This window comes from Arachis hypogaea, chromosome 17 (assembly GCF_003086295.3).
Source record: "Arachis hypogaea cultivar Tifrunner chromosome 17, arahy.Tifrunner.gnm2.J5K5, whole genome shotgun sequence".
Taxonomy (NCBI): domain Eukaryota; kingdom Viridiplantae; phylum Streptophyta; class Magnoliopsida; order Fabales; family Fabaceae; genus Arachis; species Arachis hypogaea.
Window position 1 is genome coordinate 58,196,458 of NC_092052.1, and position 24,218 is coordinate 58,220,675.

The 24,218-nt window shown below is 33.4% G+C and overlaps 3 protein-coding genes across 4 annotated transcripts; 2 read left to right on the forward strand and 1 right to left on the reverse strand.

Moving 5' to 3' along the window:
- The first annotated feature begins 397 nt into the window (after positions 1 to 397).
- On the forward strand, positions 398 to 7,340 carry LOC112764984 (uncharacterized). 2 transcript variants are annotated; one of them, XM_025810844.3, is made up of 7 exons: positions 398 to 685; positions 927 to 1,025; positions 2,512 to 2,626; positions 2,767 to 2,943; positions 3,265 to 3,363; positions 3,734 to 3,976; positions 6,569 to 7,340. In XM_025810844.3, the coding sequence occupies exons 3-7, from the start codon at positions 2,552 to 2,554 to the stop codon at positions 6,989 to 6,991; spliced, it is 1,017 nt and encodes a 338-aa protein (XP_025666629.1). In that variant the 5' UTR covers positions 398 to 685; positions 927 to 1,025; positions 2,512 to 2,551; the 3' UTR covers positions 6,992 to 7,340. The 2 variants fall into 2 exon arrangements, with proteins under 2 accessions (XP_025666629.1, XP_072078964.1); XM_072222863.1 differs by lacking the exon at positions 927 to 1,025 and having other exon boundaries at positions 420 to 685.
- A 1,331-nt stretch (positions 7,341 to 8,671) lies between these two features.
- Positions 8,672 to 10,019, reverse strand: LOC112763314 (olee1-like protein). The gene is made up of 2 exons (XM_025809017.1): positions 9,848 to 10,019; positions 8,672 to 9,003 (listed from the first exon to the last, which is right to left on the reverse strand). Exons 1-2 carry the CDS (start codon positions 10,017 to 10,019, stop codon positions 8,672 to 8,674), a joined length of 504 nt encoding a protein of 167 aa, XP_025664802.1.
- Positions 10,020 to 14,349: 4,330 nt separating this feature from the next.
- LOC140180609 (uncharacterized) lies at positions 14,350 to 15,058 on the forward strand. Its single transcript, XM_072221859.1, has 2 exons — positions 14,350 to 14,481; positions 14,582 to 15,058. The coding sequence occupies exons 1-2, from the start codon at positions 14,350 to 14,352 to the stop codon at positions 15,056 to 15,058; spliced, it is 609 nt and encodes a 202-aa protein (XP_072077960.1).
- The last annotated feature ends 9,160 nt before the right edge of the window (positions 15,059 to 24,218 follow it).

The following is a 24,218-nucleotide window of genomic DNA, read 5'->3' on the forward strand; positions in this document are numbered from 1 at the left end:
TTAAAAATTAATATTAATAAAAATTATATAACATTTCTGCCAAATAAATTATTTAAACATAAACAACATCAGATAATATAAAAAATATCAATTGAAATAAATAAACAAAATATTTTGTTATTAATTTTAATATAAAACATATAGTAAAATTATAAAATATAATAATTTTGAATTGAGTTAAATCTACTTGAAGAATGACTCAAATTTAGTCCGAAAATCACCGTAAAAATAACAAACTTCAAAAAGAAGAGTCTTTGGCTCTATTAAAAAAAAGTTATTTTATTAATTTTAGTCAATTTTAAATTTATTATTACTATTCTACTATTCTAGTATTGTTATTTAATTTCTAAAAAAGTTGGAATAATATTAATGCTTTAATATTTATATAATTCATTTATGCAGTCAGTCTCCACAAATGCATACAGTTCTAAACAATAAAATACAAGAATAAATCGGAATCAGAATCAGAATCAGCATCACTTTCTCCAAAAATCCACCTGCTCTTTTATTCTTTTTATATTTAATTTTTAGTTTTTAATTATCTGCTCAACTGTACCATCTCAATTCTCAAAAGCCAAAAGCTCCCTTAATCAGTCATCACAAGTCACAACAGAGAGAGAGGGAAAACGGAAGAGTTGTTGACTTCTCTCTCTCTCTCGCCAAAAACCAAACCTTTCGGAATCAGGTAAACCATTGATCTCTTCGCTTCTATTCTATTCTTGGTCGTTTGTTTTCTCCTGATTTTCATAGTTTTTTTCTTTTTATATTTATTTTATTTTATTTTGCTATATGTTTGACTCCGTTCTTCTTTTAGTCCTTATTATTACCATTTATTTATTTATATTATATTATTATGTAACGTGGTACTCTGCGAAGCAGGAAAAATATCATTTTTAATTTCGTATTTTTCAATCTTTGTTTTAAAGGTAATTTTTGGCAACAATCATAGTGGATCGTATAATTTGTGAATAACTGAAAGCTGTTGGTGTTTTTCGTTTTTGAAAAGCACAATTGCAGAAGCTGAGGTAAGATCCTTTCTATGAAGACCTTTCTTGAGCTTTTGTGTGGATAATTTTAATTTGTGTTAGATTTAGGAGCTTCTGATTATGAATTAGGATGAAATATGAAGTTTAGTGTTAGTTATGTAAAGGTCATACTATTCAGCAAAAAATTTATTCAGTGGTCAATGTATGTTAGGGCAAGGGTGTATTAGCAGTTCACAATCCTCACTTACCCCCTCAATTGCAGTTTTCTAAATTCCTGTTAATTAAATGTGAATAAAAAAAAAAGGAAAAGCGGGGGGGCTGTTACTAATATTGAAGACTTGTAGATTAGCTATGAAGGGCTTATTATAAGCCTTCTCTTTTGTTTGAGTTTGGTGACCAACTATGTTTATGCTAGAATATCGTGGCAGTCCATGGATGCTCCCACCTAATGTGGCATGAATACAAAATGATTTGGGGAAAATTAGATAGTTGCAACTCAATTAAGCAGTTGGGAGTGTGAATAAACAAAGTTTTCCAATAGTAAGCCCTTATGTGATCTACATTTTCAAATGATAAAGTTTTAATCTCACTTTTCTGAGTTCTGGGGTCTTCTAAATTCGAATGGTCCTATTTGCTTTAAGTTGCACATGGTGTGCTTCCTAGTTGAAGGTAAAACAAATGTGAATTGCAAATGAGCTGTTAAGCTTAAAAAACTATTTAGAATTAATATTCATTTCGTATCCTTCTGTACTCTCATTCGATTGGTTCTAAATAAATATTTGTATCTATAACCCATTTCATCTGTCTATGGGCTTAAGGAAATCTCTGATTTTCGCACTTTCAAATAGCAACTCTTCATTATGGGAGTGTTTGGTATGGGGCTAAAGTAGGGGTGAAGATTTTATTCGTAATACTTGCCCACCACGGTGATAATGTGTGTTAAAGCATTCTCTTTATTATAATGTTAGGTTTTGTTATGCCTTCTAGCAGGGATGGAATGAGTAAAGTTGGTCTACTGGCTGCATGCATCCTATATCTCTTATATATTAACAAATTTTCAGTCGAAAGGCTTTAGCTTTGAGGTTTTAGTCTCTTGTCCCCCCATAACCCCCCAAACAAACTACTTCAATGTAGTTCTGCCTGGCTTAAGTTTCATATGGATTAGAAATTGTATTTTAAACTTTACAATTGACCAACACTCCAATTTTTTCAACTAACAAAACAGTAAGAGTGAGTATGAATGAAATCTCACTGACCCTTCAAAGTTTTTTCTCCCAGATCTTTTTACATAGTTTAGTGAATGGCATAATATAGTTGATATTAGTTACTCATATTTACAACTTGTAACTATATACGTCATGAATGTAGTATCCATGAGAAAAAAAAATTATTTACAGATTTTAGACTGCATAAATGACGAGCTATTGGATTCAATGTATCATAGTGACATAGTGCATAGCATTTTGTTTTACTTTAGATGATATGAGTAATTACGTAGATGTATTGGTATTGTCTTCTCTTGCAGAACTCGCTATTTTCTTTCTGAGCGTCTCTAAACTGACACCATGAGTGTGGATTTAAAGAAAACTACCTCTAATGGCCATGAGAAAATGTTAAGCTTAGAAGAGCAGCAGTCCCTGGTATGTCCTGTACTTGTGAATTCTTGGTTTGAACCCATCCTGTCGATTTTTTCGATACTTTGTATTTGACAATATGAAGCTGCAATCTTTGCAAGAAAGAAAACATGTTTTCTAGCTCATAATGATTTGCTTCTTTCTAGATAATGGAGGTCAGAAGGTTGATTGGACCACTGTCTGGTAAGGCATCTCTTTATTGTTCTGATGCATCCATTGCAAGGCATTTGAGGGCACGGAATTGGAATGTCAAGAAGGCGGTTAAAATGTTGAAACAGACACTAAAATGGAGAGCAGAATACAAACCAGAAGAGATCCGATGGGTGAGTGATTGCATATTTGTGCCCTTTTCTTGCTGTTCTCTTGGTCACTCTTGTCTCTTAGGAGGAGTTAACTGTAGGACTGCGTAAACTTTAAAGATGCTCAGTCAGATCCAGTGGCCGTGTTTAACCATATCTGATCCTGCTTGAACTACCACCAATTTAATATCATGTAGTTCCTAGACTGAGTTAATGGATTCAGGATCCATCTAGTTATCTACTTCACCTGGAATTTTTGTGATCTGGGAATGTTTGATCAAATTATTGAACACTGATATTATCTTCTGCCAAAATTTTAGTTGAAGTGCACTTCTGTTAATGCAGGAAGATGTTGCTCAGGAAGCGGATACTGGAAAGATCTACAGAACAGATTACGTTGACAAGCATGGGAGAACAGTCCTTGTCATGAGACCTAGCCGCCAGGTATCTTTCGAAAATATGTTATGATATGTAGTATGTCTATTCAAGTCAGATTTTTTGGGGGTGTTCTTGGAATAAGTGAAGCCGACCCCACTTAGTGGGACAAGGCTTTGTTGTTGTTGTTGTTGTTCTTGGAATAAGTGAAATCTGAAGGATGAGAATGTGGGGTGATTTTAAGCATACCCTGTGTCCACTGTCCAGCTACCTAGCCAGGTTCAGTTTCTATCATTTTGACACACTTTCTTACTCCTTGATTTGACATCAGGCAAGATTTAGTAGATATACCTGCACAAATGGTTGAAATCTGATTTGTTGCTGATGTTGTAGAAGAATGTTATTCATGATTTCCAATTTGTTCTTCCTTGGAGTGCAGAACTCGAAGTCGATAAAAGGACAGGTTAAATATTTGGTATACTGCATGGAGAATGCTATTCTAAATCTTCCACCACATCAGGAACAGATGGTCTGGCTAATTGACTTCCAGGGTTTCAATTTGTCACATATATCAGTCAGGGTGACCCGTGAAACTGCACATATATTGCAAGATCAGTATCCTGAACGTCTGGGTCTTGCAATACTGTACAATCCACCTAAGTTCTTTGAACCATTCTTCACGGTAATTAAGCTTTTTCCTGTTCTCAAATTTCATCCCTTTGATATCTTAACACAATTGCATGCTGTTGTGAGGCTGACTATTTTAGATTCTGTTAGAGTGAGGTCAAAGTTGAATTGCATTCTTAGTTAGTAAGCTTTATGATATGCATCTAAGCCGCATGAAATGATATTTGGGATCAGGTCCAAGTTTTTCATTTTTCCTTTTTTTTTTATATTATTATTTTCCTAGCGCACATGTCAATGCTATGATTAACAAAAGTACCTATTTAATTTGAGTAAATCTCCAGTTTGGTCCTTGAAATATTTTCTTTCTAAAACTTAATTCTTAGTCTAGCAGTCAAAGACAGAAAGAGAAAGGAAACGTAAGAACGTGTAAGTTATTAAAAGAAATTAAAGTATATAACAATAAAATCTTATACCTGGTAGGGTTTGCTACATAAGTCAAACAACATTATTCTTTCCTGTATCATGTTTGTAGTAAAAGCTCATTTATGTTAAATCTTTGTTGACCACCTTATTCAGAGTTCTTAGGCTCTGTCTGGATTCCGTCCCAGACGGAAATATGGAGACAAACAAAATATGGAGATTCATGTTTGGATGTAGAGATGACAAAATTAATCATAATATTTTCTGTCTCTGGGACAGATTTTAATCAAAATTTCTGTCTAGTCTATGAGCTAGGATAGTGAGATGGATTCTAGGGACATAAAATAAATTTTTTATTCCAAAACTATCCCCATTAAATTTTTCATAATCCAATTATACTCTTTAAATTTTTCAAACCATCTTCCTAGAACTACACTCCCAAGCTTTCCCTTTTACTACAAATTGCACTACTGCCGCTGCCACCACCACTGCCGCTGCCACCACCACTGCCGCGGCTGTTGCTGCCACTGCCACAACCACAAACACTACCGCCACCACTTTCTTCCTCAACAAAATCAGATTTGAAATGAAGTACTGCAAATCTGGATCATGAAGAGCAAATAGCAATGGACCGTGCCTCCGATTTTGTCGTAGCAGCTACTTATCTCTTGCCTCTGCCTTTGTCACTGTGCTCTACAAATCACTTTTCTCTTGATCTCTCTGTCCCCTGCGCCACCTTGAGATCCCATGGTCGCAACCCGTGTTCACTCTGCCTCCTTCTTCCACCTCTTCTTCTCTTGATCCTCTCTCAATCTCACTGTCCCTTCCTCTACCTCCAATCCTCTAGTTCCTGCCACTGATGATGCTGGATTCTGTTGATGCAGCCCCTGCCTCGTCTCCCTTGATCTCTGCTTCTCTCCTCTCTCTCTCTCTCTCTCTCTCTCTCAAGAACGCATGAGGATGGTAATCAAAAAAGAAAGAAGTGGAATGGCTCCCAAAATATTCAGAGTTTTCAATATCTTATCAATGGCTTCTCTTACATTGCCAGGCATGAGCAGTTTTGTTGCAACGGGATATTTCTTAGCAAAATTTTGCTCAATTTTATATGTCCTACTGTCGCCAACTATCGATTTCAAAAAAAAAAAAAAAGTTTAGCTTTTGGTATGGGTGATGTTTATGGGTTTACCAGTTTGTCTCAGAATGAAATCCAAACAGAACCTTAGGTCTCTCAGTCTCCCTCTACCTTTAATGATTGGTCAATCTTACATTTAATCTACCTTCCTTATTGGATGTTTTGCTAGTCCTTTTCCCACATGTCCAAACCACCTAAGACAAGATTCTATTATGCCCTCAATAATAGGCGCAACTCCGACTTTCTCTATCATGTTTTCGTTCTTTATTATGTTCATTTGCGTATGGTCACTCATCAATTTAAGCATCTTCACTTTGAGCGCAGAAAACTTATATTCCTGTTCACTTTTTACTGCCCAACACGCTATTCCATGTATGTTGCATTTTAAAGGTACTTGTTGCAAATGATGTCTGAAGCACTCCACCACTATGACAAACTCACTTGAATCCTATAATTTACATCATCCTTTTTTTTCTTCTTTGTCTTTTTTCTCTTGCTTCTCTTCATCTCCCTTACGAGTTTGTCTCTTTGTGATTTCCACAACTTGGTATATCTCGTTTTTGTAAATAAGGATCAAGGTGCTTCTTTTCTTAGATCTTCAAATCTAATTTAAAAGCTTCGTTAGCTGACTAACACCTTTTCCTCTTAAATCTTTCCAAACTTCAATCGGTATATTGTTCAAACCCGTTGATCTACCATTCTTCATCCATTTTAGGGCTCTTGATTTCAAAACCTTGAATTCTTGAATAATAATTGTAGTTTGGGTTCTCCTTCCCCGTGTAGCCAATTCGAGCACGAAAGAATTTCATGTGCCCTGTATTGAATAATTTGTGAAAGTAATTCTTTCATCTTAGTATAAATGAGCTAAATGTAGAAAAACTCTCATCTTAGCCATGATGTTATTTGATTTACATAGCTGAGCCACCTAGAGTGGGATAAGGTTTTGTTATTATATGCTGTTGTTTTTCATGTTGTTAGTCTGTGGTACTTAAAAGATCAAATGCATATGTAGTTCTCAAAAGGCTTTCCTTACCTGTTGATAATTCTACCGTTACCCTTCACCATTTTATGGTTATGTATAATTTGTTGCTGCAGATGGTAAAGCCCCTATTGGAGCCTAAGACTTACAATAAAGTGAAGTTTGTTTACGCTGATGATAACAATACCAAGAAGATCATGGAGGATTTATTTGATTTGGACCAACTTGAATCTGCATTTGGCGGGAAGAATGACACAGGGTTTGACATAAACAGGTATGCGGAGAGGATGAAAGAGGACGACAAGAAGATTCCCTCTTTCTGGACAGGGGAGAACTCTCTGTCATCAGTTCCAGTTGCTCCTCCATCGTTAGATTCAATTAAGTTAGATTCTGATTCTGACCCATCTGACAACGAGAAGAGAGAATCTTCCCCTGACTTAGACCCTGACCCTAGAATGGACACCGAGATCGTTAACCATAATGATGATAATGTCTTGGTTAATCAAGAGTATGGAAACGCCAGAGTCGATACGCATTAAAATGACAAATTAAGCAACACAGCACCTTTTTCCTGAAGTGCTGTTCAACTGTAATTAGCAGATGCTATAACATGCTAGTTTAAAACTGAAAATCACACCATCTTGGGACGATTTTTTTCTGTCTTTTACCCCAACTTTATGTTGGATTTTGATGACAACTGATTATACCCTTTGAGATGCTTGATTGTGCACCTAGCAGGCCTTTGGTATCCTGTGATTGATACTAGTTCTGTTTTCAGGTCCATCTATTTTCTGGTATATTGCACCGGATTTTCACCACCTATTTCCGAATAAAATGACAGCACTGTAGTATATAGTGAATACAATAAAATGTCCATTTACTATAAAATAATGTATGTTATCTCAGACACTAGAACTGAGCTAGTAGCGAGAAATTTGGAACTCATCTTCAGTAGCTTATTTCTTTTGCCACAAGGGAGGAACATTTATCATTGTTATTATCATTATGTTATTTCTTTTATTTTTTATTTTTTCTTTTATTTTTTTTTTTAAATGAAGCAAAGAGTGTATTTACATTTCATTATTTGATAAGCTATGGATATGTTTTATTGAATTCCAATTGGGGTTACATTCAACAACTATAAAAACAAAGACTTATCCTATTAGGTGGAGTTAGTTACATAGAGACGCCATCCTACATCTCTATAGTGAGATTGACCACTCTAATTTATTAATTTTGTTGTTGACTAATTTAGTACTTGTACTCAATTCATTTCTTTTAGTACACCTTAAAAGTATATACTTTTTTCCTTAGTCAAATTTTCAGGTATTACACTTTTTGAATTATTCCTACCAAGATGCAATTTGAGGTTTAATTACACTTGTTAGCTAAGACTATGCTGTGTTTGTGTGAATTTCCTCTTCTAATTTATGCCAAATCCTAATATAAGCATTCTCTAGATTCTTATCTATAAATAAATTTGATTCAATATTTGCATTCTTTTACAAATTTGGTAACTAAATGATCACACAACACAAGATTGAATAATATAACTAGTAATTGCATATCATCTAGATAAATATAGAACTCGATATTATTATATATACAACTTTGTACCTTCCACCAATACATGATCAAAATTTCATTATGATGATGGCAACACAAAGTTTAAGACACTAACACACACATTTTTTTTGGCGACTAACTAACACGTAATTTTATATGCTAAGACGACGCATTAAACATTTCAACAAAGAAAAACCAAAAGGATTACCCAAATGCAAGAATATTTAAAACTAAAAATAAAAAAATCCTAAAAGGTAAAGTACACTTTGTCTCAATAACTAAAATTTTTTGAATTAAGCCCTTACGTTTTTGTTAATAAGTTTAATAGAACGGTAAAATTGAAACTCTTTAAAAATGTTAGGATAAAATTGAAATAATTTAACATGAAAAATGTTATGCGCACCACTTTTATGTATACTTCTCTTATACACTTTAATTTTGGTAGTAAAAATAATTGAAAAAAAATATAAAATATTTGTCTTCTGTACCATAAAAAAATATATACAAGAGAGGTGTACATAAAAGGTGGTACAAATTTTATTTCTGGTTTGAACATTAGTACTAAGTTTAAAAACTTTGAAAAAAAATGGTTAGACAGAGGAAAACAAAAGTGCACTTTACCTACTAAAAAACAGAGTAGCTTTTCCCTGAAACTAATTCTTAGAACCGAATTTGTAGTACTTCCTTAGAATATCGGCACAACCCGACAAAGCTTCATTCTTCATGAAACCCAAGTTGTTAACAAACCTATCATTGGTGGCAATGCCATTGAAACGGTTGAGTATGACACGAGATTGGTCACGACCTAACGCAGGTTCTTTGCAATCATCTTGTGAACTGCTTAAAAGCTTCACATCACAAACTTGGTTTTCAAAATCTGCGTCGACATTTATTGTATATGCTCCTGATGAATCAGTTTGGCTTTGTTTGCTGAAAACAATGTCATTTGTGATCCTGTCCTTGCATTGTAAAATAACCTCCGCACCTACGAAGGATCATTTGATTGCAATATAACACATGTTACCAACTATAAATGATAACAATTCATATAATTGGAGATATATATAGTAGTTTATGATTTCTTAATTAGATCTCTACTGCTTCAAAATTTAAAATCTGATTTTCTAGAAAAATCTTATTAAAAATTATTCTTCTATAAATACATGAACTAAACTTTTATCTACAGTTTTTCTAGGAAATCAATAATAAGTCATTATAGGGAGAGAAACTGAGAAAGAAAGATTCAAAAGAACATGTGTGAAACAACGTGTATATATATATATATAAATAAATTTCATGCACTTAAGATCGAGTTTTCTTACGAACAATACTTTTAAAGGGTAGTATTAATAAATTGTAAATTTTTACAAATTTAGAGTAGAAATTTATAGCTGCCAATTGCCACATTTTGTGCGCGTTTAGTGGGCATAAAATTAGTGTACCCAAGTTCAAATTAAAACTATCATTTTTTTACATAAAAGATTTCAGCACCTCTAATTCTAATCATAAAAGATGTAAATTAATTCGATAGTCATTAAAGATTTTGAATTATTTTGAAAAAGTTCCACAAAACGTTCAACAAAACGACTTAACAAATTAGGATAATTTTGTTGAACTAACTCGATCTTTGATAGGTATCGAGTTAGTTTATATTTTTTAAGGTGAAAATGTTTTATTGTTAAAAACCATAATATACTCGCATTTAATAAGGACAACAATATTGCATAAAATAACGAAAAATATCAAAAGACAGTACTTTTTTTATATTATACTTTACCAAACAGATATGATATGAATATGATAAAGTGGTGTTAGATATGGATTATTACCAGCAATGTATGTGGTGGCAAGGCTCTCAAAACTAAAACGGCAAGGGTCACAATAAACTCGACCCTTCACAGAGAAAGGGTTGTTATTATTTATGCGTATGAAGCGTATTCCTGAAACCATTGCTGGAAGAATAATGCACAAAAGCAAAAGAAATTGCACTTTAAGGCCCATCTTCAAACTAAAAACGTTATAAGGTTTTCTGCTTTGGTTTGTTGTGTATGGAGATCGACTGGAGAGGAAATTAAAATTGTAATAAAGCAAAAGTGTATGTAGAATAAGTAGTGAGTGTGAGTGTGAAGAGTGTTTATAAATTGGATGAGGAATCGTGTAAAACGTAAGTGCTTGAAGTGTGTGTTTATTTGCAACACTAGCTTGTTCTCTTTTGTAGTAGTTGTTTCCATGAAACTAAACGTGAGTAAAAATTGGCGCGTCATATGGTTATAGTCAACTGAGTAATGCATGAAAAATTCTTGCATATATTTAGGACAATGAGAATCTTTCAAAGTTCTAATTTATACTAATTTATTTTATTAGTTTTACAAAGTATTTATATTATCTAAATTCGATTTTTGAACAAAATTGTTTACAAGTTCTAACTTTAATTTGTTTCAGAGATTTATCTTCAGATGCTATTAGGGAATTAATTTTATACTGCATGATTTTTTTTACTTCCTAGTTTATATCTCGTTGCAAAATATGGTGTAACTCATCTAGTGGTTGAAACCAGTCCTCAAACTCAGCTGCACCATGAGTTTCATGCCTCGCCAACTAATCTGCAACCATGTTGGCCTCCCTCTGAACCAAATTGAACCTCACATTCCATCGTTGCCTCTGCTTCAGATAAAAATATCAAGCTCTGCATGTTCATCTGGTAGTTTCCAGAGGTTTACCAAGAAGAACAACACCTCGGATGCATCTGTTTCACACTCAACCATCTCCATCTCTAACTTGAAAGCCATCTTCAAAACTTGCCAAATTGCCAATTCTGATCGGATGACGTTGATCCCGGAACTAAACCCGCAACCAACCTCCACTGCAGTCTCGAAGGAGAGCTCGAAACCCTGCTTTTCCGGTTGCCACAAGAACGGTTCCCTCATAATTCAATTTGATACAGTTATCTCCATGTTTTTGTAGCAATGCTTAAGACACCATGCTGGTAGCAAAGATGTCCGACAACCTTGATATCTTCCACCATCAACCTGGCTTGAAACGCTATTTCTGAGGTAGAGCTGCTAGCATTATTAAAAAGTCAACCATTTCTATATAACACAGAATTCCCTCTGCTCCCACCAGCTTGAAACCATTGTTAGAATTCTTTTCTGTTTTTGCTACCATTTATTAATATAGAAATTAATTTGGGTGGTATTATAATTATTAAAAAAAATTTATTAGTTAATTGCATTGGATGAAGAGAGCATAACTAATCATAAAATTTGAATCTCAATTTTAATTATCATAACCGTGTTCAAAAATTAAGAGTTTCAAATTCAAGAAGAATTGGTTATGGCAGAAGTACGTAAATTACTGATTTATAACTAACATGTAATATCAGAGTAAAAATTATTTTTGTCTGACAATTCTAAAATTTAATCACTATGTTATTTTGATCAATTGTGTTTGAAAGAAAAATGCATCGTATGAATTTTGGAATTAACGATAATTTCTATAAATTTATAGAATAAAAAAAAAATCATGGAAACTAAAATTAACACACCATGAGAATAGAGAATAATATTAATGGATAATACTTCCTAATAGAATCTTCCAATTCGTGCAACAATTATTTTTCATGTTGGCATAATTTTTCATAATTTTTACAAGTTTCTGATTCTTAAAAAAAATGGAAAAGGGAAGACGGTGTGGAAGTGAAGAACGAAGAACTATAGCATAATAGAAAGTGCGTTATGGTTTTGGATTGCTATAAAATAAAACTTTTGTTTTGAGTTGAATGTTTTGAACTTGATACTCCACTTCTTATCTAAAATCTTAAACCGTTGGACCATTGATGAGTGCTAAATATTAGTTTAAGAATTTACAAGTTATAAAGTTCAAATTCGTTATAGATAGTTCTAAACCGGCATTTAATACTCTTCAAAGTTTAGTTTAAAAAGATATCACAATTCAAATCAATAATCAGAAATTTAATTTCAGGTCGTTCTTTCTTGGAATCACAATCGAGTGCTCTATCATTAGCTATGAGAAAATCAAAGGTTTTGATCACAATTAACAGAAATTTAAATTGTAAAAAATTAAACTAAAACAATTAACTAGTAAAAGAAATTAAATCCAATTGCATAAAAGATTTTGACAAAGATTGAGGATTAAGGATCATTATTCTTATCACTAACCCTAACATAATAATTACAAAGAACAAATCCAATTCGTTAACCTCTACATATTAAAAAAAGTCAAATAGGCTTAGTTAATCTCAATTCACAAGTCCTAACCAACTTTCTAATTGAAATTAGTAAAAGATTAACGTTAGTAGAAACAAGACTAACTAACATCTCGAAATTATCAACCAATTTGGACATAGCAACTCAAGATCACGTAAGTTCCCAACTCAATATAAGAATGTAAAAATCTACTCTATAACTAGTTCAAGTATTTTATCAATCACTTGGAAGGCATAAAAATAAAATATCATAAATTGCAAGAACTAGTAAAATCTACAACTACACAATTCAAAAAAGCAACAATAACATATTAAATAAGAAAGAATAAAACATAAAACATCAAATTCATTAAAGAAAATTGAGAACTCAACAATAATTCATAAACTAAAATAATATAAACAAAAAAGCTAACACGAGAATTCTATCTAAGATAGTAGAAAAAGAAAAAGTAAATAAAACTAAACTAAAATAAGATTAAAAATTAAAACAAGAGAGAATTGAAGTAGAAATCCTAAGAATTTTAAAGAGAAGTTGGAGTTTTTCTCTCTAAAATTTACTAAAACATCCTAAAAACTAAAACTATAGACTACGTAGCGTAATATCTTTAAGACTTGCTTTAAATAAGGCTCCAAAATGGTTTGAAATGGGCCAAAATGGCCCCAATCTCAAGTTACATTCCATTTTAAATAAGGCACGTGACCAAACATGTGTGTGCACACATATGGGTGCCCACACACCTAAGAAGAAATTTTACTGACTCATGCCTGGGCACTAGTGAGTGCGTGGGTACCAGACATGATTGCTTTCTCCTTCGTTTCTTTGTGAAATCTCCACTTCTATATGCTTTTCTTTTATTTTTCTAAACTATTCGTACCTCCTAAACCCTAAACAACTTGAACAAGCGTATCAAGCCATCGAATAGAATAAAAATGAAATTAATTTGATAATTTTTAAAGTATAAAAAAAATATTTTAATCAATTAGGCTCAATTATGAGAAATCTTACAAAAGCATGCAATTAAAAGGACTAAATACAAGTTAAATTGATAAATTTTATTTTTTTCAACCCAAAAATTATAGTACAATGGAAATTTATCAACCATGTTCAACTTTCTTACATTTTATGTTACTACATTTATTAATGTGATGATGATTATATTTGTGTGCAATATAATTTTTTCGCATAAATGTTGATACATGATTTATTGAGAAGTAGTTATAGCATCTTTGATAATAATTGAATTTAAATAAATTACATAAAGATTAATATGATATATTTGTAATTATTGGGAATGATATAGTGAACTCATAGAAATTTATTATGTTATTCATATATATATATATATATATATATATATATATATATATATATATATATATATATATATATATATATATATAAAAGTTGAAATAGAAAATATTCTACTTAGCCCACAAGTATTGAAAAGTAGTATTTTATGTTCTAATTTTATTACTTTAGTAAATATAGCAAAAATTATGTATATTAAAGTCTTTGCTCATAAATAGATTTTGATGACACTATGATTCATATTTATTTTAATATGACTTGCATATAGTTATGTCTTTTGAATTGACAAATGCTCTTGTGGTATTCATAGATTATATGAACTTTATCTTTCGTCCGTATTAAGATCGGTTTGTGGTAGTCTTTATAGATGACATTCTCATCTATTCTAAAACAGGAGAGGAACATAAAGAGCATCTGAGGATTGTACTACAGATATTAAGGAAGCAAAAGTTTCATGCAAAGTTATCGGAATATGAGTTTTGGGCAACCGATGTGGCATTTTTAGGACATATTATTTCAAAGGGAGGAATAGTAGTAGATCCTTCAAAGATTGAAGCGGTATTGCAGTGGAAGCAGCCTTCGATAGTTACTTAAGTTCGGAGTTTTCTGGGGCTGGTTGGATACTACCAAAGGTTTATCAAAAAATTTTCACAGATAGCTTTGCCTTTGACACGACTTACACGTAAGGAAGTTCCATTTGAGTGGATAGAGGAATGTGAGAAAATTTTGTATACTTTAAAAGAAAAGCTGACGACAACACCAATTTTGACATTACCAGATCCACAAAAACTTTCGAAATGTATTGTGATACTTCTTTTAAAGGTTTAGGATATGTGCTGATGCAATATAAGAATGTGGTAGCTTATGCTTCACAACAGCTGATACCTCATGAGAAGAACTATCCAACGCATGACTTGGAATTAGCTGCGGTGATTTTTGCACTCAAGATATGAAGGCATTATATGTATGGAGCACAGTTTGAAGTTTTTTCTGATCACAAGAGTTTGAAATATATTTTTTTATCTGAAGGACCTCAACATGAGACAGAGGCGATTGATAGAATTCCTAAAAGACTACGAGTTTAAGTTGAGTTATCATCATGGAAAGGCGAATGTAGTTGCGGATGCTCTAAGTCGGAAGAGTTTAAGTATTTCTTGGAGGATAATGAGGGAAAAGGAGTTGATTTCAGTTTTTGAGAATCTAAATTTGGGAATGAAGGGGACGTCAAAAGGAGTTGTTACGGCTCAATTGTACCTGACATCTGATTTCAAGACAGCTATTCAGAAAGTACAAGCTCAAGATACAGAAAATGTCAGCACTATTAACACAGCTAAAAGAAGATCAACGAGAGGAAATATATCAAAATTGAGATGGTTTGTGGAGATACAAAAGCAGAATTTGTGTACCTGCTCAAGAAAGTTTACGACAATGAATTTTGACAGAAACCCACTATGTAGGTTTTCTATGTATTCCGGTGTAACTAAGATGTACCAAGACCTGATGTAACACCCCGATTACCCTAAGCCTTTCCTCTAGCCGTAAAGCAAAGGTTAATCAGAGGTTACGACAGTCCTAAGGCTTATACATATATATAGAGAAGAAAGTAATATAATCTAGAAGCCTGACGAAGGATATAGCTCAAAGATAGAATTACAAAAGCGCGAAACGTTCATACGAAGCTAATGCATAAGATCCAAGTAATAGATGCAAAAGAGTAAAACATATATAGATATAATGTTATAATAGATCGTAGGGAACTAGCCGCAGCTTGCGGAGTTTAAGCCGACTAGTTACAAATAGGTAAAATACATAGTTTTGGAATTAAAACAGCTTATACAACCTATCTCTCAAGTAAGCCTCTAAGGCCATAAAATAAAATACAATGAGATGTGAGAGTAACTATAATAAGGTAAATTAGAAATAAACCAAGGAGGAACCATACTCCGCTCTGTCACCATATCCACAATCTCACCGAAGTACATTACGACCTGCATCTGAAAAATAACAACAAAGTATGGAATGAGAACCGGAGGTTCTCAGTATGGTAACAGTGCCTAATAATGTAAGCTGTAAGGCTTCGGGACGCCGAAGGCAATCCTAGAACTTCACATCACATACGGATATTCAAGCTTAGGACAATTATAAGTAAATATATACAGAACTTAAACCATAAACCATAAGTAGGGTTATCTAACTTAGGAGATTTCTAACTAATACTAATCACACCGCTGTATCCCACATCCCTCGCCAACCTAACCTCCGTGCGATCCCATCGCCACCGCCTACCTAACCTCCTCAGCACCAGACAATCACAATTAATACAAACAAGTAAAACACAAATAATATTCATATACCACAAGTAGTTCAAGAAGCAGATAGGCATGTTATTCAATTAGGCAAGCCATTACAAGTAAACACATCATACAAACAGATAAAAATGCATATGATGAATGCCTACCCTACTGGCTGTGATATCACATTGACGGTTCAACTGCCAACCCGACACATCTCCATGGAGATGTTGCCCTTCGGATTCATGGTGTGGGAACCCCCGAGATATAGTGCTCGGATCACTGTCCAGGATTTTGCGCCTGCACGCTTTGATGATATGAAGGGATGCGAGCGGGATCTATTGCCTCCGACCTCACATCTAAGCACAAGCGGGACGAGCCACCGCCCTTACGCTGTCGCCGCTACCTCGACAGGTGGGATCCAACCTCGGACCCTGCCAGGCGCATAGCGTCTCATAATCTCAATGAAAAAGTAGTACAATGGTTTTCAAAACAATTTTAGTGCAAGATGGATCCATTACTTCGTTCAGAGTCCTCGACTCCTTTCAACCACTGTTCATGCACACTTCAGTTCCTTGATTTCGCATCTCATCCATCAACCATTCATCACACATCATCAAACTTTCCCCAGTACAACAGAAACCTAGTTCTCCGTTTGGTAACTTTTTCCCAACCAAACATCAACTAAAACCCCTAGCTTGTTTCCCATATCCCCATACTCAAAAGTAGGCCTAAAAGCTTTAAAATAGTGTTATAGAAGCTTACAACCTCATCGGGAAGGTGAAAGAGTTGCAAACAAAGCAAAATTTGAGAAACAGGGCGTGTGCGTCCGCATAGGGGTGTGCGTGCGCATGCCCAGGAAGATTTTGAAAGTGTGCATATGCACAGGTACTAAAACATACATGCCTGTTCACTCGCACAGGCTGTGCGAGCTCCGCAAACAAATGACCCTTCCCGACTTGTGCGTGCGCATAGGGCTGTGCGTCCGCACAGGTCGTAATTTTTTATTGATGTGCGCGCGCACAACCTATGCTAGCGCTCCCACCAGAGCACTTTCCCTTGCCTGTGCATATGCACAGGTCTGTGCGTCCACACAGGATAACATTTTTTGCAGGGTTATGCGTGCGCACATATCAGAAAATCTTAAAATTCTGTAACTTGCAGAATTTCAGATTTTCAACACCAACTTTGAATGATCATAACTTCCTCTACAAAATTCTAAATTTTGCAAACTTTATATCAAATCGAAGGGTTTCCAATAATCTTAAAATATAGACCAAATTCAACAAATTTTGAAAATCGAGGCAAAAGTTATGATCAGACCAAGTTCACCAAAAATCCTTTTTCACCCAAAACCTCAAATCCTGAAGTTTAACTACTTCCCAATTCAAAACAAAACCAAACCATATCCAACCATCATAAACCACTACTTCATACAACATCTTACCATTTCACATCATCCTCTTCAATTACACCCCTAAATTACTCAACCATTATACCATATCTCCCTACCAAATCCACAATTTCCTACTTAAACATAAATCCCTGCTCATAATCATAATCAACCAACAACAAACTTAACTACCGAAACAAATCCTTATAAATTCCAATAATCATTATCAAACACTATCCATCATTAACCAAATCCATCATAAAACTCATCAACACCAATAACATTCTCACAACTCATTATCAATCATCAACAACATCAACCACTCTCAATATAATCCAATAATTTCATTATTTCACAACAACATTTCACATCAATAAATTCTCATACATTGATCCATCACTTACCATCATCATCATCATAGTACTAACCCAACACCAACTTTTTTCAACAATCATCATCAACCACAACAATTCAATACTTCCAACAACTAATATCAATTCACATATAATTATTCATACACCAACAACATTCAATCCTATCTTAGGGTCAACTAGCCTAAGTGTCCAGAAACATTACATATTATATAAAGGAAACCAAAACCATACCTTGGCCGATTCCCAAATGCACCAAACATCAAAACGAAGCCACCAAGCTTGATTCAAAGCCTCAACCAACACCAACAAATACCAAGGCTCACACTAACAATACATATATAATCAAAATCAAAACCTAAGATACACAAAATAACTAAACACAATGGTTTAGAGAAGCCTTACCTTACTCAATGTGATTAGGGTAAAATCCAATATTTACCCGCTACTAGAGATCACCTAAACAACCAAAACCACAAAATCTACTCATAAACTATACATGAAAACGTGCAGAACCTAGGGCTGGAAACTGGGAAGTGAAGAAAGGGGTCTTACCAGATTTCTTTACATAGAAACGTAGAGCGATAAGAGTTTCGCGTAGCTGCAAACGACTCGTCAATCGGAGCTCCGGATCAAAAGTTATGGCTTCCGGAAGGTGGAGGTGAAAAGTATCACCACCCCTTTCCCCTCTCTTCTCTAAATCCGCGGCCCCCTCTCTCTTAGGGTTGAACAATGAGCTCAAAGTTCATTAAATGAGCTTATATATATTGGACATTTTGCCCGGTTTGGGCCCGGTCCAACCCGTTAGCGTTTTTGGTCCGTTTGGCCCATTTTGGGCCAAAACCTTTGAGATTAGTGCCCAGTTTTCAATTATAAATTATTTTTCTCCTTTTAAAATAATAAATCAATTTTAAAAATATTATTTTCCAAAATACACGATGCTGGACAGTCTAGAGCCGGTACTGCCGGCTTAAGTGTCAGTACGCATTTTTACAAAAACTTTTCGAAAGAAATACATTTTCCAACTCAGAAAAATTCACTGAATTCAAATTTCACACTTTTATTTTCAAATTAAAACTTCTAAATTTTGAATCTATTCCGGGCACTAAGATTATTTTATTAAAACGGTTTTACGTGAAAACGCGAGTTCTTACATCCTCCCTTCCTTAAAAAGATTTTCGCCCTCAAAAATTTGAATCACGCGATGGGATATATATATATATATATATATATATATATATATATATATATATATATATATATATATATATATATATACATATATTCCCCACGAAGCATCCTACTTTCAACGTTGCTAATCCAACAAGTTGCCAAGGCACCTCGTTCGCCATCATCTTACCATGTCGACGTTCCCTTTCGCCTTCCGCTGCGTCATTCTGATTATCGTTATTACGCATCCGAAGTTCTTCTTAAAACAATTACCAATTTTGTAATACTTTTTAAAACCTTTAAATCAAGTTCCATATAAATGAGTTCTTTGTTAAAACTTTTTCAAAAGAGCCAAAAATCGTTTACTCGAAAGTCATCTACTTGAAATCATGGTTTTCTTAAATAAAAACTTTTCAGTTTGAAATCCTTTCAATAAAATAATTTGGAAACCAAATTCACAAATGAACATAATTGGAGAACTAACTTTTATTTTTAAACAATATCCTCCAAACCAAGAATTTTCGACGTAGTTTCAAAACCAAATACTGCTTTTGTAATATATCGCAAAGCTGTGGAAACAAGTCCAATCTAAACCAATTCATTATGAAAGCCTTTTCAAAAGGCTCAAAAATTCATTTATTCTTAAATCAAAACCTTTAAATTTGAATTACGTTTTGATAAGATAAATTATAAACCAAAATTACAAATCAAGAAAATCATAAAACTCACTTTTTCTGTAAACCAAATTATTCAGACCAAGAGTTTCGATTTAATTTCAAAAGCAAAATATTTAAACCAAAAGTTTCAAACCAAATTTGAAAATCATGTTAATCCTTCAAACCCTTCTCAACGTGGTTCAAGATCATATCAGTTAGAAATCAAAAACCACAATTTAAAAACCACAAAAGCAGCCGTGTGTATTTCCCCTTCCATAACCACAAACCACATTCTAAAGAACTAAAGCTTCGCATTACTGTGCCTAAAGATCACACACGATATTACAACTATTCTCGAGTTTATTCAAAAGGATAAAAGACTTTGAAACAAAAAGGACAAGCAATAAGGATAATCTCTGCAAGAGTTTTGAAAGAACTGCTGAATTTACAAGTAAACGAGGATGTACAATCGATAAAGAGTACTGGAAGAAATTTAGTTCAACAAACTCAAGGATAACTCCTGAATTAGAGATAACTGATAGGAACACAAAAAGGATAAGCAAGGCAGTAGTTTGGAACTAATCAAGCTGAGTTAACAAGTACAAAATTATAGAAGAAGGTTATCTGAAGCTAGTGATGACACTCTCAAGGTATAAAAATTTATGATTAAGTACACCTAATACATTTGAATATAAAGAATGAAAAACTGAAAGAGGATCACCTCATGTGCTAAAAGAAAGGTATGTAACTCGCATTTCACAAAAAGGGTGACAGAAACATACACCAAAACTGCAATGTGGTTAAAAGAAATCTAAATTGCATTTTGTCTAAATAGTTTCCAAGTAAAAGACAGAATACGCGAGGTTTAGAAAATGAGAATCAATTGAGTTAAGGCCAAACAATATTGAAAATCCTGAAAGACATTTCGTTACTCAATCAAATAAGGTATACACTGAAATCACGGCAAGGTTGTAAGAAATCAAAGGTTTGTTCAAGAATTCTCAAAGCTTATATTCAAACAAGCGTGTATAAATTTTATAGCAAATATGGAACTAGTTAAACTCTATTTAGAAAAGGAAACTCCAAGGTAAAAATTTGCTTATCAGTCGGTTTCAAAACTTTATTTAAAACAGTGCATGCCAACTTCAAAACAACTTTGTCAATTTAAAGAATAACTATGGATGCAATTTAAGCGAGAAGAATTGATTTAGATTTCTTAAGAGAATCCAAAACTTGTTTCAAAAGTTCACAGTAAAACTCTAAGAATACATTTGAAATTACCATCACATAAGAACATTCAAGAATATTAAGATGTGATTAAAAGAAATCAGATCAAACAAGAAAGGATCTTAAATCAAAGGAGTTCAAATAAGATCCACGAAGCATGAGACATCAAACAAACTTTTCATTGGTCCAAAAGAATACGAAACTCGTAAGGAAGGACAAATCAATCAACAGTGAATTTTCAAGAAGGAACCATTAATTAAGGAAGGACAATTAAGAAGACAAACAATGCACTAGATAGAAATAACTTCAATTTGACTCGAACGAGTATGAGATTTACAAGAGAAGAAAAACTAAGATTAGTGGTGACGGTCATAACAGTAAAAGAATAATAAAAAACAAAACTGAGCATATCATTCAAAGAAGTGAAAAGCTTAAAAAGGAATTGGTCTGTTCCTAAAAGGAAGGATATGAACTCAATACTTTCAGAAGAACAACAATTGCATAGACAATGTGTTGTACTAAACCAAATTCAATTTTAAAATAAATTAAGTGAAGTTTGTCAAATGAAAGTCAACGAAAAAGAGGCAAAAATCTTTCTTTTGAAGAATTCCTAAATACATAATCAAATAAAGATATTTATAAAAACTATAATAAATTTGTTAGAAAATCAAGTTGTATTTAAAGTAAATATATTTCCATAAATCAGTGAAGAGATAGGCGAGGTATTGGAAACAATTAGTTTTAAACTGTAAAAGAAACTTTCAAAGTTTATGTAGAGAAGTGTATATCAAATCAAAAGCGATTTTGTTAAGATCTGAAGAATGGCTGTAATTATCGTCAAATTAGAGGAAATTGAATTACAATTTGTTTTCAAAGGACTCGGAATAAGAGCTTAAAAAGATATAATGCATCAAAACATGTTCAAATATATATCAAAGAATACATGACTCAAGAGGAAGTGCCTAAACAAAGAAGATAAATACACCAAGGATTTTAAGCAGACATATGCAGTTAGGATCAAACAAGAATTCATATGAACAGAGGAATAAGGTTGGGGAAATCGAACTACTATCCAAAAGAAAAGACCACAAGAACTTCAGGATAGGGTAGGAAAGAACAAGTCACATGATTCTAACAGAATCCAAAGCACGTAACTGAGTAACCTCGAGAAATAGTTTCTAACATTCCCAAAACCCACGAATCACGTTACCTATTACTCGTATCTCGTCTATGATAACCCATTACCAATAAAACAAACCAATAGTTTTTCAAACTCTTTTCAACAGTTTCAAACAAATTCTCAAAATCATTTTAAGCTTTAATTTTTTTTTAACAAGAATCCAAGCCATACCGTGTAGAAATTGAAAATCTTAAGTAAAAACCGCAAAAGCGTCAACCGTTACTTCCGTTGCCACAAGTGTTAAGTTGCACCCATCAGCCGATATGCCACAACTCCACGAACAAGATTTTCAGGAACATGCTGAGCTCGTCGCGCATAGGCTAGGTTATCCATCCTCACTACCTTTCCATTAACGTAATCGACCTCATTCATGAGTTGCCATTAGGGTTCCTTTCTTCACCAAACATTTGATATCAAGGTGATCAGTCTCAATACCAAAGGTCTAGTGCTTCAATTTTCCCAATAAGGCACTCACAAATAAACATGCTATAAAATATCAAGTAGATAACCTAAATAGCATGAAAGAAAATGACCCAGAGTGGCAACGAAGCACAATCGGTCCATCCCTCAGGCTCACGAGGACGAACCGCCCTGATACCACTAAATGTAACACCCCGATTACCCTAAGCCTTACCTCTAGCCGTAAAGCAAAGGTTAATCAGAGGTTACGACAGCCCTAAGGCTTATATATATATATATATATATAATTTTCATTATTTATAAATTACTAAAATTATAATTTTAATTATGTAAAATATTTTATCATAATAAAAATATATATAAGAATCTGAATTTTATTGAACTCAAATAGTTATAAAATTAATTTAATTACTTTTAATAAAATAAATTATAACTTATTTAAATTTAGATTTAAAAAAATGTTGGTCGTTACATTCTACCCACCTTATAAAAATTTTTGTCATCGAAAATTGATACAATAAAATAAATTCGAAATCTATGAAAAAAAAACTAGATTCACGTGAAAAATACAAGCAACATCAAGGATGAATACTCGAAAAGATTCAAGTGAACAGATAGGATCACAATTAGGCAAAGATATACACGAATGATAAGGTATGTTTGAAAAAAAGTAATCTAATCACATTTTAAGGAAGGAATCCGAAACAAAGAATTCTAATTAAAACAATGAAAGAAGAAATGACACCAAGTCACATAGCACGAATAGAGAGTATACGTCAAAATGAATCCTTAAAACGTAAGTTCTAACGTTCCCAAACCTCGTGATTCGCATAACCTATTATTTCTATTTTGTCTATGATAATCCATTAGTGTTCCCGTATACACAAATCACCAATATTATGTTGGCCAGACCTAATACCAAGAGAAATACAACGGTCGACTAACAACATTAATCAATAGACAATTATGCATGTGAAACTCAAACTCTTGTCATTAAGACAAGTCCTATTGCATGACAGACACTCAGAGTATCCAGTAAAGCATAGTCAGTCCATTCCCAAGGCTCAAATAGGAACAAACTTCTCTGATAATAAGGTATTACGACTACTTTATATACTTAATAACAAGAATATCACTATCAGAATATCACGTTTCCAGCTATGCCGCTCTGATAGCAAGAAGTATTACGACTACTTTATATACTTAATAATAAGGTATGAGTCTCTACGCATAAATTTACCGATGGTTTCACTAAAAACATAAAAATTTTTCCACAAGAACAAATAATACATATTCACATACTTAATATTAATAATACATTATAGTATTACATACAAAATAAATTACAAAACCTACCCCTCTCAATATAACTCTAACTAATAAGACGAGGGAAAAATAAATTCTAACAAGTCAACTCGTAAACATAATCTTTTATGCTCCTATAGCTCCGCACTAAACCTTCGCACCTGTAGCTGAAAGAGGTGGAAATAGGGATTAAGAACTAGGGAGTTCTTAGCAGGGTTGGGGTGTATAGTTATGTTTATTCTAATATATGTTACATAGGAATTTCTCAACAGAAAACTTATAATCTTCAACAGATGGCCAATAGCAACAATCCTCACAAATATAAACAACTTTAATTAACCAGAGATAGAGAGAAAATCACAAGTCAAGAAGCACACACACACAATCACAAAAACACATATCATAAAGAAGTTTGTGCAAACAAGTATGATGCATGTCTATCCTATGCAAGCCATGAGCTCATGTGTCGGTTGCCTACGCACTCCCGACATTACCTGGCATAAGTTTCGTATATGGCTTTCCAGATACATACAATGTGCATATAAGTCTTACGGCCAGGCTGCATACAGTGTGACTTTAAACATGTTGCAATATGCTTACATCTAGAAAATAGTTCACAGTGTATGGGCGTCCCCACTATACATTTGGCCCTA

What these genes read in the sequence shown, in the direction of transcription:
- LOC112764984 (XM_025810844.3), top strand. Translation starts at nt 2,552, where the DNA reads ATGAGTGTGGATTTAAAGAAAACTACCTCTAATGGCCATGAGAAAATG. An exon ending in AACCAGAAGAGATCCGATGG is followed by an intron (nt 2,944 to 3,264) that starts GTGAGTGATTGC and finishes CTGTTAATGCAG; the next exon opens with GAAGATGTTGCTCAGGAAGC. An exon ending in TCATGAGACCTAGCCGCCAG is followed by an intron (nt 3,364 to 3,733) that starts GTATCTTTCGAA and finishes CTTGGAGTGCAG; the next exon opens with AACTCGAAGTCGATAAAAGG.
- LOC112763314 (XM_025809017.1), bottom strand. Translation starts at nt 10,019, where the DNA reads ATGGGCCTTAAAGTGCAATTTCTTTTGCTTTTGTGCATTATTCTTCCA. An exon ending in TGCCACCACATACATTGCTG is followed by an intron (nt 9,004 to 9,847) that starts GTAATAATCCAT and finishes GATCCTTCGTAG; the next exon opens with GTGCGGAGGTTATTTTACAA.
- LOC140180609 (XM_072221859.1), top strand. Translation starts at nt 14,350, where the DNA reads ATGTATTGTGATACTTCTTTTAAAGGTTTAGGATATGTGCTGATGCAA. An exon ending in ATGACTTGGAATTAGCTGCG is followed by an intron (nt 14,482 to 14,581) that starts GTGATTTTTGCA and finishes TTTTATCTGAAG; the next exon opens with GACCTCAACATGAGACAGAG.